Source organism: Hemitrygon akajei, chromosome 3, assembly GCF_048418815.1.
Source record: "Hemitrygon akajei chromosome 3, sHemAka1.3, whole genome shotgun sequence".
Taxonomy (NCBI): Eukaryota; Metazoa; Chordata; class Chondrichthyes; order Myliobatiformes; family Dasyatidae; genus Hemitrygon; species Hemitrygon akajei.
The window spans coordinates 122,314,103-122,331,598 of NC_133126.1; the positions used below are offsets into that span (position 1 = coordinate 122,314,103).

The following is a 17,496-nucleotide window of genomic DNA, read 5'->3' on the forward strand; positions in this document are numbered from 1 at the left end:
CTCAAGCAACTAATGTCAGTCCTATTGTCTGTTTATGATAGGGAATCCAGAGGAGGATAACGGTAACGATCGTGCATGAGACTGGAAGCGATATACATTGGAAGGAAGTGCGAGAGTTGGTTGTAGGTAAGTAGGGAGAAAAGCAATTAATGCAAAGATGAAATGATCTAATCGGCCTTACAAATCAAAAGGTACAGCTTGAATTTAAAAAAAGCCCAAAATAGTGATAGCAGCTTGTATTCAACAGCAGCTTCAACTTGGGAAATCATGCCAAGCAACTTTACAGACCCATTGTCAGACAAAACTTGGCATCAAGGAAGGGACGTTGGGCGAGGTGACATCAACGTCTTGTGTAAATTGCAAACTCTGCCACCTAATCTTCTAACTCAGTGATGGGACTCAGCTGTCTCTTCAACTACTCTTGCTAATTTGGGGCAGATTTGTTCTCTAATGCAAGTGCTGGGGGGATTTCTGGGGACAGTGCCACATGCCTCTGACAATCCAACAATCCTATGCCATCAGTATAGGACACTGAGGTAGGGATTAATAGTGTAAAACGAGAAGAACAATACCTCTCTCAGAAATCAAGCTGCATCCTTCATAATCCACAAATGCATGGTTGAATTTTGCAACTGTGATCTTATTTGCGTGGAATTCACCAAATGAGATCACTGTGCACACCTAATGCCTTGGAGACGACCCTACACTTTAATTATCCATGCAGGGAGATGATTAATTAAGTTTCCTATTAAACAGTAAGTGCAACTATCAATAAAATTTCTCCACCTGTGTGTTTCCCAGTATTGTTGGGCAAGAGTAAATATTGGTCGAGACACCAGGCAGAGTTCCTGCGTTCGTCTGGGTCATAGAGTCCTAACACCATTAGAACGATTCAAAATGTGAGTCAGGACATTTGATGCTTCACTTGAAGAATGGATTCTCCACTGGCTCAGTGCTTCTTCCACTTACAAGGTTGCATGTCAAATCAGTGTAGTCAAGCTAAACTTCACATTTATAGAGACAGAGCCAAGGGTACAACCTCTGGAGCACTGCTGAGAAACCCAGGGCAATGGCTGACCTTCCAACCATCTGAGCTTTCACCCTGTGACATGTCGGGCTGTGTAGGTAATAAGGGAAGAGATGAACTTAAATTCCAAGAATAGGTGAACTTGTGAAGTAACCACAGAAGTCCACTACTCAATCGAAATAGTGCGGATGGGGGAATGGGATGTGCTTTCTCTGCCCTCAGTAACCAGGTGAATATTGTCTCTTCCTCAGGTCGGATCCGGAACACTCCAGAGTCAGATGATTCTGTCATCGATCCCAACATCCTGTCCTTGAATATTTTAACAGCAGGCTACACACATCCATCCCTGGAGGATCGGTAGGTTAGACACTGAGCATTGGGCAGAGAGTGAGTCGTTTGTGCCCACCTTGAAGCTGTCAGCATTTAACACACTGCAAAATAATGTCCAGGCCATCCCTCTTCTCTTAGATTCGCAGGGCTCTCACTTACGTCTTTTCCCTCTTACAACCCACATCTCTGCCTCTGCGTCATTATTTTGTGGTTCAAGTCAAACATCCCAACAGTTATTCCTGTTTCAGAACTGCCCTCTTTAGCTCTCCACTCTGAAACAGAGATTGCTCCTCCATGAGGTACAACATAAGGTTAATTGAGTAAAACTTTCACTAATGTGTAAAGCATTCCCCAGATTAAATAAAGAAAGTGGCTCTCTAGACAGTGTATGACCAGATGGACCAAGGTAATGGCTAGACAGATACAAGGGAAAGCTCACTCTGCATTGTCCCAGTTACACAACCATCAGATACACAACAGTTGAATACTGACTAACTCTCCCTCTACCATTCCATCATCTGACACTTCCAGATTAGATTCCAGATATAGAGAGTTCAAATCCTTCTTGCATTCCCCCATTAAACATTCCGTCAATGGATATATCATGAATCAAGTATAAGGGAAAGTTTTGTATCAAACCCATGCTGTTCCTTACCTAAGAGTGATAAGACAGGAATTCTGATACCATATAATGATTTACTTTAGTATAGTGAGTACTTGTGTGCAGACAGTTCAAAGTATGAAAGATATTAAAAAACAATACCATTGAGAAGACATTATTACTTAATACATAAAATGATTGGCACTTTCAAAGCATTATTGAATCTAAACCATTGCCATCATTTTGTGAGCTTACCTTAGAGTGTTGATTTCAGTTCAGTAGATGCCTAAATGGTTTCTATTTCAACATGTTGGGGATTGGTGACTTCTCAGTGTTCCCTTTGCAAAATTGGTTTGTTCTTTACATTCCTTGGCAATGGTTTAAAACAAAAGAATTATATTATTTTACTATTAATCAGACCAAAACTGATAGAGGTCTGAAGAGCAATGGAACTAATAATCCCTCCAATTTTGCAACCAGTTGCAAAGTACATATTCTCCTGTACCACCATCGCCCACCAGAGAGGAAAATCTGGACAGACAGATCCCTGGAAAATGACAGAACCTTATAACTCAATCTGGATCTCTCCTTGTGGTGTCTCAAAGTATTTTAAAATTGAACAGTGGACAACACGAGTGCTGGTTGCATAGCCATGTTGCAGATCTAAATGCTGGAAAACTCAGCTGGTTGGGCAGCATTTGTGGACAAACAGTTAATGCTTCAAGTGGGAAGCCCACCATTCTTAGATGCTTTCTTAGATGCCAGATCCCTTTTTAGATCTGATGGTGTCTTCAATTTGAAACATTCACTCTGTTTCTTTTTCCGCCGATGCTGCCTGACCTGCTGAACATTTTCACTGTTTCCAATTTTTATTTTGGATATACAACATCTGCAGTTGTGTTTTATTTTTATCATGTTCCAGATATTTTAAGTTGAAATCCTGAGAGAACTTGACATGGTGTTAGAGATGTATGTCAGACATTAATTTGTACATGAGAGTTGATATGTTCCTCTTTTTAGATGAATCTAACATATCACCTAATTCATTTGAATAAACTATAATAGCGTCCAGTGTTTGTAGAACTTTCTATTTGTTCTTAGACCCAGCTGGTACAGGAGAATATGGTTAAGTTACAAGCTAACTCCCATTACCTAGCACCTTGTCTACAATCCCACCAGCTAGGAACTTTAAATTTAAATAATAAAGAAGTATGATAGTATCAGCTACATTGATTATGAAACTACTAGATAGTTTTAAGAAAAAGCATCAGGTTCACTGATGCTTGTAACAGAAGAAAAATCTCCTTACCTAGTAAGCCCTTTATGTGACTGCCAACCCACCAATGCAGTTAACTGTTGATTGGCGATAGGTAACAATCGCTGACTTTGCAGTGATATAAAAATCTAATCAGGCATGATCTTAATAAATGGTGGTATCGGTTTGAGGGACTGGTGGCCATTTCCTACTCCTTTGTTTTTTAAAATTTTTTTATTTATTTAGAGATACAGCGTAGAATTGAGCCCCTGAGCCACACTGCCAAGCAACCCCGATTTAACCCTATCATGGTACAATTTACAATGACCAGTTGGCCTACTAACCAGTACGTCTTTGACTGGAAGGAAAGCGGAGGATCCGGAGAAAACCCACACACTCCACGGGGAGAACATACAGACTCTTTACAGATTACATCAGAATTGATGTCTGAACTCCGAGTTGTAATAGCATCACGCTAACCGCTATGTACCATGACGGATATGTGATCAAACAGATGAGATCATACATAATGCAGTGATCTTCTGTGCCAGCTTGTTGCACATACAATTTATGGTTGGATAAAATGATTCTCCCAGTGTCCCGCTCCAAGCATGCTCACTTTTCATGTGGCCCTGAGATTTGAGTGATCTTTTCTATCGCTATTGAGGCAGAAGCAAAGGGAGATGGGAAATTAGCACCTCTTTTCAGAGCACCAACTTGATAGCCTGTGAGAAATTCAACACTGCTTGGCTAGTAGACTGATTAACAGTATTAATCATTCCATTGGTATTGTGTAGTTTGTGGACTACCTGCATAACTAAACTTCTGTAATAGCATTTTTTAGTATTTTCTCATACTCCCATCTACTAATATATTTCAAAACTTTAAAAATGAGTGATTATGTGTGAGGCATTTGAAACTTCATGGTGCCATTTATGCCCTTAGTTTACAAGGACCAGGGAAAACTGATGAGATATGAATGGAGCCTTTGACAGAATGGCTCCCAATTTAAAGGAGCTCAAAGCCGATGAAAGCCTCCTCAATATTTAGAACCAGAAATTAAAATGTCAGAATCAGAATCAGGTTTAATATCACCAGCATATGTCATGAAATGTGTTGTCTGTGCGGCAGCTGTACAAAGCAATAGAGAAAAACACTGTGAATTACAGTGAATTGCAAAAATAAAACTAATAAAGGTAGTGAGGCAGTGTTCATTGTCCATTCAGAAATCAGAATGCAGCGGGTTCCTGAATCATTGAGTGTGTGCCTTCAGGCTGCTGTACCTTCATCCTGATGGTAGCAATGAGAACAGGGCATGTCCTGGGCGGTGGGGATCCTTAATAATGGATACCGCGTTTTTGAGGCATCGCTCCTGGAAGATGCCCTGGATACGGCAGAAACTGACCGAATCTGCAGTGTTTTGCAAGCAAATTAATAAGCCCGGAATAAATGAAGCGTTTGAGAAACAGTGAGTCACTAAATGTACTTTGATACTCTGGGACTGGGGGTACAAAGGGTTACACACTGCCCTTTCACTGTGTGGGATTCGCTGATATGGTTTATTTCGAACAATAATAGATTCCTGTACACTGTATATCTGGTAGCTTTTTGATGAGAGTATGGGTTGTCTCGATCACCTGCCGAGTGTAATTCCAGGTTCCTAACTAATATCTTCCTGAGATGTTTCCTGACAGTAAGCCTGACTGACTCAGGCGAGGGAAAACCTTAAGTCAAAGGTCACAGCTGAGAAACCAGGGAGAAGAAAATGAGGTGATAGTAAGATGGACTGCTTTGATGACTGAGTACATCAATTTCAAGGCAATATTGTGGTTGGGGCTATGATATTATGGTCTGGGATGAGATCAGTTTCTGTGGGGAGAGACTGCAGTCTGGGGACAGCAGGGATCATGGTGTTTCAGCAACTAGTGATGGTGGTGAGGGACAGAGAGATAAATGCTTCACTGAGAAACAACGGCACACAAAGAGAATTATCTAGGCATTTATTTCCCCTTCTGACCCTTCTTAAAACATCTTACCATCAGGAAATATGGGTTAAAAAGAATGAAAATCCAGCTAAAGTAAAGGTCTACAATATTTCTTACCACCTGTCATCTTAGACTGGATGAGTTATCCAGCTTTATTAATACTGGAAGTGAACAAACTCGGATTATTTCACTTTTGTAAAGTTTTTACTTCTCACCTACACAACTGCATAGATAGAAAGTGGAATAGTTTGAAGAAAGTTGTGTGTGAGTTTGAACGAATATTAATGAGTATGAGTGGATCTGTGCTCACCGGAGAGGCTGCACCTGGGAGAACATTTGAAAGAGCATGTTGGATCAAGGTTACAGTATGCTTGTATGAACGTGAAAGTGAGTGAATGTTACTTGCATTTGTTTTCTTGTAGCTGCTGCAAAAATATGTGACTAATCATATTTTAAAAAAGCAAATAGTCACAGTTATGTTCTGCTTTAACCACATGGTCATGGTTGCTGCTGCAAGCATAGAAGGTCACTAAATACCTATGGGTGGATGCAGCATCTATCAGAACATTGCCAACATACACACCTCCCAGAACAGCATGTGCTCGGTGAAATAAACTCTCTGGGATAAGCAGGTTTTAGATTGCACTGCTGGCCAACAGTGGTGAGTTAAACCAGCCAGATTTGCACTCCATCCAAGAAATGAGCGCCAAAGCCAAGCAGAACTCCAAATGTGGCTGCTCTAATGCCGTATTTATTCTTTCTATCTATCATTGAGCAAAGCAGCTTCTAAATAATGCATATAAGTTCTAATAACATGTTAAAAAAGCAAGAGCCTTTCGCTCTTTCAATCTGATCACCCATTACTTTTCTGTCACTTCAAGTGTAGAAATCAGTCCCATTTCTGACTGGGCTGACTGTACTCACTTGTGAAAATTTGTGTTCAACGATTCAGTTTAGACATTCTGATCCTTGGTCTGACCTCAATATGAAATTTAAATGTTATTTTCTAAGTGCTACTAGGTAACAGATTCTAATTTGGAAAGAGAGCTGGTTTAGTGCTGGAGAGAAAAGCACAAAAGATTTGATTGTTTAGGTTCCTCTCATTTTCACTGAAAACTCTATTTGCTCTATATTAATAATTTGGCTAAAATCATTGCTTTAAGAGGCTAGAAACGTGAACTTTGAACACTACTGATGAACAATGAGCCTTAGTGACCTTCTATCTCCTAGAACATAGCTTTGCTGTCCACTGCTTTGCTTTACGATGTTACCGTCACCACTGGTACTTTATTGAGTCTACTAACAAGGTATTGTTCTTGTGTTTTTGCAGGCAATTTCTTGATTCGGATATGCCTAGGTATTTTTTTTTGTTTTAAATCCTTCAAATATTTATTTCTCAACAGCTTCAGGCATCGAAATCCCATCCAAATCTTTGGTTTTCTTTAAATTAATATCTTAATTTATTTGGACTGTTCCTTTTTTTTTCCACTTTTCCTCTCTTCACCACATTCTGCAAAGACCTGCCTAGCATTGCCAGTTTAATTCGGCTTGACGCTCAATTCCATGAGCTCTGTGGAGGTCAAAGGCTGCATGTAGCGCTTGCGTGGCAATGCTGTAAGGACTGATGTGATACGAAGGACCAGGGTTGATCATGGGGAGCTATTTCACTGCTGCATACATCATTGTGTTAATTTCTTTTGAAGCAGGAAGGGATTGCAGAAGGTTACTGCATGTGCTAAAGTTTGCAGTGTTAATCCTTACATTTGCAGTTGTGTGGGCCCTGGTGTGCTGTGTTAAAGGCATTAAGTTGTTGTCATGCATTTTAACCTGACAATTGATGAATTCCGAAGCTTTATTGCTCTTGCACATGGGCAAACACAGATAGTCATTTATGGCAGTGAAAGTGGAGTCACGGGTCATCAGGGTGGTAAAGAAGGCTTTTGGCATGCTGGCCTTCACCAGTCAGGGCAAGAAGTATAGAAGATGGTGCAGTTGTGAGGCCACACTTGGAGTATCATGTTCAGTTTTGCTCATCCTCCGAGAAGAAAAATGCATTACACTGGAAAGAGATAAGATAAATTTACAAGGATGTTGCCAGGATAAGGGACTGAGTTATAGAGGGAGGTTGGACAAGCTAGAACTTTTCTCCTTGGAGTGTAGGAGACAGAGAGGTGATCTTATATAGGTGTATAAAATCATAAGTGGGCATAGATTGGGTGAATGTACTCAGTCTTTTTCCCAAGTATTGGGAATCAAAGACTAGAGAACATAGGTTTTAGGTGAGAGGGGAAAGATTTATTAGGAACTTGAGTGCTAATGTTTTTACACAGAGGATGGTACATATAGGTGATGAGCTTCCACGGGAAGTGGTTAAGGTAGGTATAACAACAACTAATGAAACATTTTATTTATTTATTTATTGAACTACTGCATGAACAGACCCTCCTGGCCCTTCGAGCCGTGCTGCCCAGCACCTCTCAATTAACCCTAGCTTAATCACAGGATAATTTACAATGACCAGTTATCCTAACTGGTGCACCTTTGGTCTATGGGAGGAAACCAGAGCACCTGGAGGAAACCCACGCATTCCACAGGTAGAGCGTACAAATTCCTTACAGATGACGTTAGAATAGAACTCAAACTCCCAACACCCTGAGCTGTAATAGCATCGCACAACCACGATGCTACCGTGACACCTAGTTGGAAGGCACATGGATAGGAAAGGTTTTGTAGTTTATGGGCCAGGTACAGACAAATGGAACCAGCTTATATGAGAATCTTGATTGGAATAAACTATTTAGACCAACGCCGCATTTCCTTGCTGCATGACTTTCTGACTCTGTGACTTAGTGCACTAGTAAGGGAAAACCTGGAGACTGGTTGCTGATTTACACATCATAGAGGTGTGAGAGTGAGAATCTGCATCAACATATTTTCTTAAGGGCTATACAGAGTGGATACTGAACATCTGTTGATTGTGTCACATTGACAGATTACACATCTTCCCCAAAAATTCTGCCCATTCAGTAGAGTAAAGGTTATCGCGCATCAGTATTGGCATTCTGCAAATACAGAGTAAAGATGCGTCATTGCGTATTGATGGAGTTTCAATTCACTCAGCGGGATGAGGTTTATTTTCTGTGTAACATTACAGTATCTCTCTTTGTCCAGCAGGAACTGGGCCATCAGCAGGTTAAGGGTGTCTCGCTGTATAGAGTTGCTGTTGATTCAATAGAATAAGGGTGTTTTACTGTGGATAATCCTTATTGATTCAGCTGGAAAAGAGTGTCTCACTATATTTGTGCACAGTTTCTTTTAATTCAGCGCATTAAGGATGTCTGACTATATGGGTGATTTAATTCCTGTGAATTCAGTGGCAGAGGAGTTTTTGCTAAGACAAAGTGTATTAGTTCGGAGGAGTCCATTTAGTAATTGCAGATAAACAGAGCCTGTAATTAGCCATTTATTCTCCTGTGCAAGATTTTCCTGTGGCAGAGTTGCTAATCAGAATGGAAAAACAGAACCAGTAGATAAAGCAAGCTCATCAATTCCTCTTGTCATACTCTTTAAACTTGCCTTTATGAAATACTCATGGAACTGCTCATTAAATCTATGATCAAATCTTCCTCAACTTTATTAAAATTTGTAGTAAAACATTGACTTCCCTAAGTTTCTTCATTTATCTTTAGTTTTGTTTTTGAAAATCTTTTGCTTTCAAGGAATAAAACCTTAAACCACTTCATAAACTGGAAGACCTCTTAGCCTTGAGTACCTTGAAACTTTATTGTTTTATCAAGAGAAAAAAACTTGGTGAATCATTCCTCCTTTGCCGAATTACTGGTACTTGGAATTGTCATCAAAATGGGTGCAGGTACAGAATTCCTGTTTAATCAGCAGTATTTACTCATGAGCAACTGTATCGAGCTGCAGTTCATCCAGTCGAGGAAAATTGCACACCATTTAACAGTATTGAATTGCTGTTTCTTCACCAGTGTAAATAATAATTGCTGTTGAAACTCACAGCATAATGGTGCCCAGTGATCCACTGTGTACATTGGGAGTAATCTTGGTGGATTGTTTCAAATAACCATCTATCAAGAGTGCTCCCAAGTTGAAAGACATTGCAATAGCGTATAGACAAGGTCTAGTAACCATTTTCTTCCCTTCATTTGTATCTGGTGACTCAGCTGTGCATCCGGATATCGGAAGCCCTAAACAATTAACAGGTCTTTGCAGAATTTTCTGATCCTTTGAAGGAAACCGCACACTAGTGCTCAATGGCAGTTTCGGCGGTGGAGGGCGGGGTATCTACTTTTACCCTTACCCCAATCCCACCACTCCTTCACCAACCGCACCCCTCTCTGTTGCTCAGGTGGGCATGACTGACATGGCATCTAACATCCTGAGGACTAAACTTCTGACATTTTTTTCTTTTTTTTCCCCTTTTGTGTTTGTCTCTGGGTTGGCTTCACTAAAAGCATAACACACGGAAATGACAATAGGTACACAGTGACTTTTCTTTCGCTCTTTTTCTCTGCAGTTTGTGTCCTGTCCTTTCTCTTGTTTCATTCACTGGTATCACTTGTTTTGATTTTATTAACTCCTATGTTGGTGTCCTGTGCCTGTTAACCTACTGTTCCCTCAATGATAATCGTGCTTCCTTTACAATGTCTTTATTGCAAGATTGTGATATCTCCCTTGATCAAAGAGACAGTGTTCCTTCTTACTGACCTGCAAACCTATCAGCGGTTTTTGAACTTAAGTGCCATGGAAAAGTTAAAACAAATTGGAAAGCTGGGATGCAGAATGGGGATAACAGAGGAAACACACAGCGAGTCAGAAGTGTTTCCATGGAGATACTTAATGCTGAAGAAAATCTCAGTAAACTGGAGCAATAACAAGCTTCCCTGCAGGTGCATAGTCATTAAGTACATCTGCATTCAAAGGCAGGAAAGATAGTTCAGTGCTGAGACCCTTCATCTGAACCAGAGTTCTGGCGGGACTTTGGTGGGTCAGTCTCTTTCATGAGACTGACCAAATGGAAAAAGAGGGATGGGATGAGCAACTAAAGATTAATTTCTGTGCTGCTTGGGAGATAGGGGTGGGGTTCAAATCGAAGAAAGCTATGAAGGTGACAGTTCAGATGGTCAAAAAAACACTTGCTTTCATTCTGAACTGTGCATTCCACAGGTAGTTAGGGCTGTTTATTGTCTCAAAGGTGTGGCCATGGATTTCCTGTATATGAGAGTGAAGGAGCCACGGTGTAAAGTCTGTGTCACTTCTAAAGTCATTTAAGAGGGGAGTAATGGGGACACACAAAGATTCCCAAGAGAGGTCCAAGGTGGTGAGGAGCAGGAACTCCAGCACAAGGTTCCACACACGAAGCATGCAAGAGAAAGAGAAAGATGAACACCAAATATATTAGCTGCTCCGGAAACATCTTATCCACTGGCAATGTGGACGAGAAGTCGAAACCTGTTGGGAATGGGGGATCGAGGAGGCATTGCTTGCATTTCCTCACCATTCTTGTGTCTGGAGATCATGGAACATCCTGAAGATGTGAGGAGCTCTCTCATCTGAGGTAGAACCAGCTAAAACCGTGGAATACTCTACAGTTTGGGGTAGATGCAGTGCTAGCAGACAGTGTGGTTAACCCACTGTGTTTCAGGACTGGTCAGTTCAAACATCCAGTTGCTTTCAGGATAGGCTAGGATTTGTATCAAAGGCTTTGGCATAAGAGAGAGGATAAATGGATCAAGTCTATAATAGGTACTGAGAACTACAGCTGATTTGATGCATTTTGGTGTAGCAGGATAATATTGCTCTCATTCCTTCCCTTTGATGCACTCTTCCTTCATGTTGCATCCTGAGGAGTCTTGGGTGATGGACTTATCATTAGTATTATCACATAAAAGTGTGTGTCATAAAAAAATAATTCCTTTCCTTCCTTAGTTTCTCAGATTTACCATACTGTACACACTGAAGGGGGAAATGGGCAAACTCTGGCCGCACAGTTCTCTGTCTCACTGAAATTTCCATTTTGGGTTTGACTATACTTCTGTAACTTACTGATTGCCATGAGATGGAGTCAGGAACTGTTGGCTGCTTTCAGAGTGAAATTGGACACAGACAGACACAAAGAGCCAGAGTCATATTTGTGGCATGCTTGGTACCATAGCTGAAGTCAGTGGAACTGAATATGGGCAGTGATATATAGCAGGTGGCCAATGCTGGAGCACCCATTCACCAGGACTATGTTAGCAGAGGGATTTTAAATATGAGCTGCTAGAAAACTGAATTTAAGCTTGAAAGTTTCTAAGTAGGGTGCACTTTGGAGGAAGAGGAGAAAGTATCAGTAGCACGTACTTTTTGACCTATACAAAGCAGTTTTGAAAATGAGTAAAGACAGTTCCATGTTCTGAAATATTTGGATATGGGTTGAGATAGAAGAAGCAAAACAATCTGAAGCCTGCCTCCTTGGATTTCTGTACTTGCTTCTGGAGGAAATGGGAGACAAACCCTCAGTAATTATGATGAGGCCACGTGCAGGTCTTTAAGAGCAACACTGCCTCTTTGAATCTTCTGGTTCTGCTGTAGTCAAGCTTGAATAAGCCAGCATGCTCAAAGTTTGACAACTGCACTCAATCCAATATTGAATCAGTCGTGATGGGTGCGTGGTTAGAAAATCTGGGAGCCATGCTCAATACACATGTCAAAAGATACTGAAGGGCTGCACCCACAAGTTTTTTTCCTTTCCCAGTTCATGCATCTTGCATGCCACCAAAGACAGCAAAGATTTGCAACCCTCCCCCAACAAAAATTGGTTTTATTAAGATTATTTTTGTTAGTGGGGTATTTCTTTAAAAAAATGTTCATCTGTCACCCAATGTGGCCTGTATACCCCCAATTAAGTTATCAAGATTGGCTGAGAGCACTATTAAATATTATTTTCACAACATCACAGCAGGAAGTTAGGATGGTGCCTGAAGGTTAAAGGTAAATTGATACTAGAAATGGGCAAGACCTCACCATCTAATAATGTTTATAATTTAAGGAGATTTAATCTATTTTGAAATGGGTGTGTTAGATGAAAGTGCAGAGGAAGCTATGCCAGGCAGACAGACCCAGTCTGGACTGGACTGATCCTGTGAGTGAGCTGGCAGTATTTGTACCTTCCATGCCTTCTCCCTGCCCCTACCTTCCAAACTGACAGTTGCTCCCTCCATATCAAATCTGCTTATCATAACCATCTCACCCATCCTGACCGAAGTTATACCGACAGCCCTGCTTGCCCAACACTAAAATTACCTCTTGGCCTGGATATTTTCCCTTTTTCTGATTACATTATTTTATTTGTACAGTTCTGAGTGAGTTCAGAACTCATGATTTGCTAAAACCAAGCTGAACATGTTAAAACTCATTTCTGACAAATCATTAGTGGCATTGTATAATAATCTTCTCCGTTTATCAACCAACTTTCCCTTTCCCCACTTTTCTTGCTCAACAGCCCTAAGTCCTTTGAGGATTCTGCTCTAATTTTCCTTGGGATGGTTCCTCTTTGCCCTCTGCCAATCAGTTCATTAACACATTGAGCAGGGAGTCACATAAAGTCCTGAGATGTTGAGTGACAACATCAGTCCTTCAGCAGAAACATAAATGCAGTAAAAAGTGGAAACACTCAGCAGGCCAAGAAACATCAGCAAAAAGAGAAAGTGAGTTGGTATTGTGGGTACTTCAGGTTCAGCAAAATCAGCATCTGAGAGGAACTCAGCAGGTTGAGCAGCATTTGTGGGGCATTTTGTCAACATTTTGGGTTGAAACCCTGCATCAGAGTAGCAGGGTATTGATGTGCTTCTGATTCAGGGCTTCTACCCAAAATTTTGATAGTTTCTTTCCCCCAACAGATGCTCCTTGACTCTCTGAGATCCTCCAGCAGAATATTTGTTGCTGAACATTTCAGACCCTTGGTCTCAAACCTGGAATGTCAAGTCTATTTCTCTTTCCATGGATGCTGCCTGACCTGTTGAGAGTTTCCAATAATTTCAGATTTTCAGCATCTGCAGTTTTGTATTTTCATTTGCTGTTGTCAGAACCTCACTTGCAGTACCACAGACTCATAATTCTGAATGTGTGGTAACCAAACTAGTTCAGTCCATTCCTACCCCAGTTAAGTCCACTATTTATAGCAAGAAATCTACAAATTTTCTGTACTTCTTTCCCCATTTCCCCACTAATTGCAAATCTGTAATTGCAGTGAAATCTGTTTCTAGAATGAACATCGTTTGGCTGAGTAGAAAGGGTCAGGATCTTGATATACAGAGTACCAGGAGCTGTGCAACCCACTGTGGCCCAAGGTAGTAAGATGTTGCCAAGTGTGACATCCTTCAGGAGAAGATCTGCTACAGCTAGAGACATGGGTTTGCCAAGGGAACTGAAGAGACTAGAATTGTTTATTTTTTTGCACCACACTTACATTAGGTCATGGGATAGGAACTTGCTTGCTTCATCTGCAAGGAGCAGTAAGGATAAGGTCCTCCCACAGTAGAAGAACCAGTTCTAGAATTGTCTTTTAGTAAACACCTTCAACTGTAAACAATGTTTTAAAGATAGAACTTCCTGTTGTGGTGTTGTATCTTGTGCTTTTATCCCAAGCTCCAATTCCGAAAAGCCCCAACAGCATCAGAAACTATGGTTACAAGGAGATTTTTGGAATGGCCACACACAGGGTCAAAGGTTGATAGGGTTCTATTGGCGGAGAAAAAAATCAAACCATTTTTAATCCTAAGTGACCACGTGCACCAACCTTGCATATTGTGTTCCGATGTAAGAGAAGTGGTTGTCCACACCTTCTGTAAGTCAACGTATTCAAATGGTTTATTACACAAGTGAGATGCTGGAGTTTTATTGGCCACAGCCTCTTGTAGAGTAAGCCAGGGGCATGCGCAGTTGGGTCCAGCAGGGACATGAGATCGGAAATAATCAGTAAGCACACTGAAACTACTCCCACATGTATAAAAATTGTAAATGTTAAAAGTATTCCTCAAAAAGAGATCAAAATTAAATTCCTGCGCACGCCCCTGGTGAAGGTCCTCTATATTACTATAGTTGCTTCAGGGATATGGGTGAATTCCAATTGGCTTAAGAAGCCATCGTTAAAGTCTGCATTTAGACCTACAATGTTAGTTTTATTTCAATTAAGTTTAAGTTGAGGAACCACTTGTGATGCCAGAGGTGGAAGCCCTTGTGAACCATGCATGGTAAAGCATTTGTAAAACTGTTTTGATGTAAATTAGAGGTGATGAAAGCATTTATTCATGGTGTTGAGTCTGTTGTCTTTCTCCTGTCGTTTCCTAATGTAATTTTTCACTTAAGCGGGGGCACTTCAAGCTCACCATCGATGAGAGGTTTCTCCCTGAATGCCTGACCACTTCTCCCAGTCATGAAGCCCATATTGGCGACATGAAGGCACAACCTTTTCCCTTTTGAACTGACACCCCCTGAGATTAGGGCTTCCCTCCTCTGCCTACTCAGCGTAAGGAACAGTTTGATCTCAGGGCTAGTTCACTGTAAAGGAATATTTATGAACCTCAGGCACACTACCAATTAAGTCCTGTTCTTTTCACCTCAACTCATCCCTGGTCGTCTCAATTTTCTACTTAAAAAGGAGGCTGCTTCTCAGACCATCTATGAGAACATAATATTGTAATAACACCCATTGGCTCTAATTTGATCCATTATCCAGCACTTCTGTGTAATCAGCTGCAGCCACGTAAGAAGAGAGGTGCAGAGAACCTGAACTCTGTGTGGCTGGAGACCTACTAAGGCCCGGTATAAATGTTGGAATGAATTCACCATCTCACATTCTACTCACTTAGCCAGTATCTTCTCCATCTTCAGGGATTAAAATGGCGTAATCTCAATGATTAACCACAGCTGACAATGGAAGGGAGCTGGAGCTGATTATCAGCAGAGAGAAAGATAGGATACTGGGAGAGTGATGTATGGAGGAACTGGAGTAACATCATTCTAGATATGCTGATACAGGGAGCTGATGGGATGTGGTTACCAAACCCAGCAAGGGGGGAGGTTGCATAACTGCTACAAACCCATTATTAAATGGGAAGGATTGAAGCTGGGAGAAACAGTGCTGTAGTAACTGCGGTGTCCTTAAAGGAAAGTTAGCAGAAAGAGCTGTCATCGGTGGATTGAAAATAATGTGATGTACACAGACAGCCTCTTTGGTTTAACATACCAAATTATATCCAACTCTTGAAACAAGGTTTGAGGTTGGACCTACCTCATCCTGTTAGGTTCGGTTAGGGAGGGGTGGAATATTTTTAATGAGACAATAGAAAATCTTCCCTTGAGCCAGCCGAAAATGTATTAGTTATTCCCTTCCAGAATAAACCAAAATAAATGTGAGATTGCTGAAGTTGTTGAGTTGACTAATGTGACCGAGCAAGTGGCTCACATTAATGTCCCAGTGTCCCTGAGGACCCAGAGCTCCTGAGCAGCTCATGAGCTACAAATACAATCCTTAGTTAGTCAGGAAGAGCTTTTGTAAATGCACTGCAGGTTATTCAGCTTCTGTAAGAGAAAAACACAGGCAAAAAAAATCCAAGTGAGGCCTCTTTATCTGAAGTTGCTAATACAAATATTCCATCAACTTAATTTCCCTAGCCCAGTCATGGTGCATTTTAAACATCTCTCCGTGCCTTTTTAACTTCTAGTAATAATTCCTAGATGTTTCCTGATAACTAAACTCACCAAAGCCATTGATGTCTTCTTGACTGAGACTTGCATTTAATACATATTCAGGTTCCTGGCTGCTGAGTTGGACGATGAGAATCAGCATTAAAGTTTCCAGTGAAGCAGTCAGCCTGTCTGATTAAGAGTTTAATCTTGAAACATGAACCAGTCCTGCCCATTCAATCCCTACCTGAAAACAACTCCACGTTACTTAGATGAATCGTTATAATCAGTATAAAACTGTAATGGACACCCCTATGTCCTGCTGTCCCTGTCTTCGTCTTCTGCTGCATAATGAATCCCTTGCATTCTGTATGTCTTTTTGGTCTTTGCACTTAATGTCCATGTTCAGTGTCTCATACAAGCTCGTTACACATATCCTTCCTGTTGTTGTGTGTTCCACAGATGTTGTGTGGTGCTCTTTCCATGCTATCTGTCTTCACCTGACATACTACGTTCTTGTCAATAGTTGCCTTGCACTCCTTGCCTTTCACTGATAATTTGAGCAGTGAAAGATCGATTTATAAAACTCCAGCATTGAAATTAATTCAGAGGCAACATGCATTTTACATTGTAGAAACGGTGTTTGGTATTGTAAATGTCATCAAATTGTTTCTTGTTTTCTCTACAAGTAGCGGAGTTCAGTTTTATAGATGTGGGGATTGATAGAACTGTCTCCTTATCATTCTAATCACTAATACCTGATGGTTTTCCTATTTTTGTGACTGTGGGTCATATTCTCCCTCTGAACACTTTTGAGTTTACAGAAGTGAGCCAATATTTTTCTCACTGCTGGGTGTAACTGAAGATTTGATATAGAACAGTGCAGCACATAGAGCTGAATCAAACTAAAGCTCTCCTGCCCATACAGGATCCATATCCCTCCGTTCCCTGCATATTCATCTGGCTATCTAAATGCCACTATCATATTTCTTGCACCACCATTACTGGCAGTCCATTCCAGACACCCATTATTCTTTGTGTTTAAAAAAAAAACTTGCCTTGTCCATCTCCTTTAACTTTCGCCCTCTCAACTTAAATGCAAGCCCTCTGGAATTTGATATTTTTATCCTTGGCTATCTACCTTTCATAATTTTATATATTTTTGTCAGGTCTCCCATTAGCCTCCAACCTCTAGGTAAAACAATCCAGGTTTATCTGCCCACTCCTTCAGCCTCTTTTCCAAAGCTTGCACATCCTTCCTGTAACGTAGTGACCAGAACTGCACACAATGCTCCCAAGCGTGCTGTAACCAAAGTTTTATATGGCTGTTATCCTTTGCATTCCCTGATTGCCTGACTTAGAGAGGTAATTGCCTGTGTTGTTTAGTAGGCAGTAAGGACAGCAGCTCAGTTTCTTTACACTGCACTTTAGTTATCTCTCAAGAGTTGTTAGAGTCTTTCACATTTATTACAAACCTCTCCCTCGTACGATTTGCACCTATCCCTCTCCCTGTTTCCCAAATTAGCTGACTCCCAATCTCCCCTTTCACAACTCATAATCATGACACCTGCAGGTGAATAATTAGCCAACAGTTCACAGAGCAAAC

General features: G+C 40.9%; 1 protein-coding gene across 27 annotated transcripts in view; it reads left to right on the forward strand.

Moving 5' to 3' along the window:
* Positions 1-17,496, forward strand: part of kif1aa (kinesin family member 1Aa) — a 399,876-nt gene that overhangs the window by 339,698 nt on the left and 42,682 nt on the right. For 10 of the 27 annotated variants that reach the window (XM_073040705.1, XM_073040708.1, XM_073040721.1 and 7 more), the window contains 4 exons: positions 42-126; positions 1,279-1,384; positions 6,529-6,555; positions 9,677-9,700. In XM_073040705.1, the coding sequence (XP_072896806.1) occupies positions 42-126; positions 1,279-1,384; positions 6,529-6,555; positions 9,677-9,700 (242 nt within the window). The remainder of the gene's footprint in view (positions 1-41; positions 127-1,278; positions 1,385-6,528; positions 6,556-9,676; positions 9,701-17,496) is intronic. The other 17 variants (XM_073040709.1, XM_073040733.1, XM_073040722.1 and 14 more) reach the window with 3 other exon arrangements.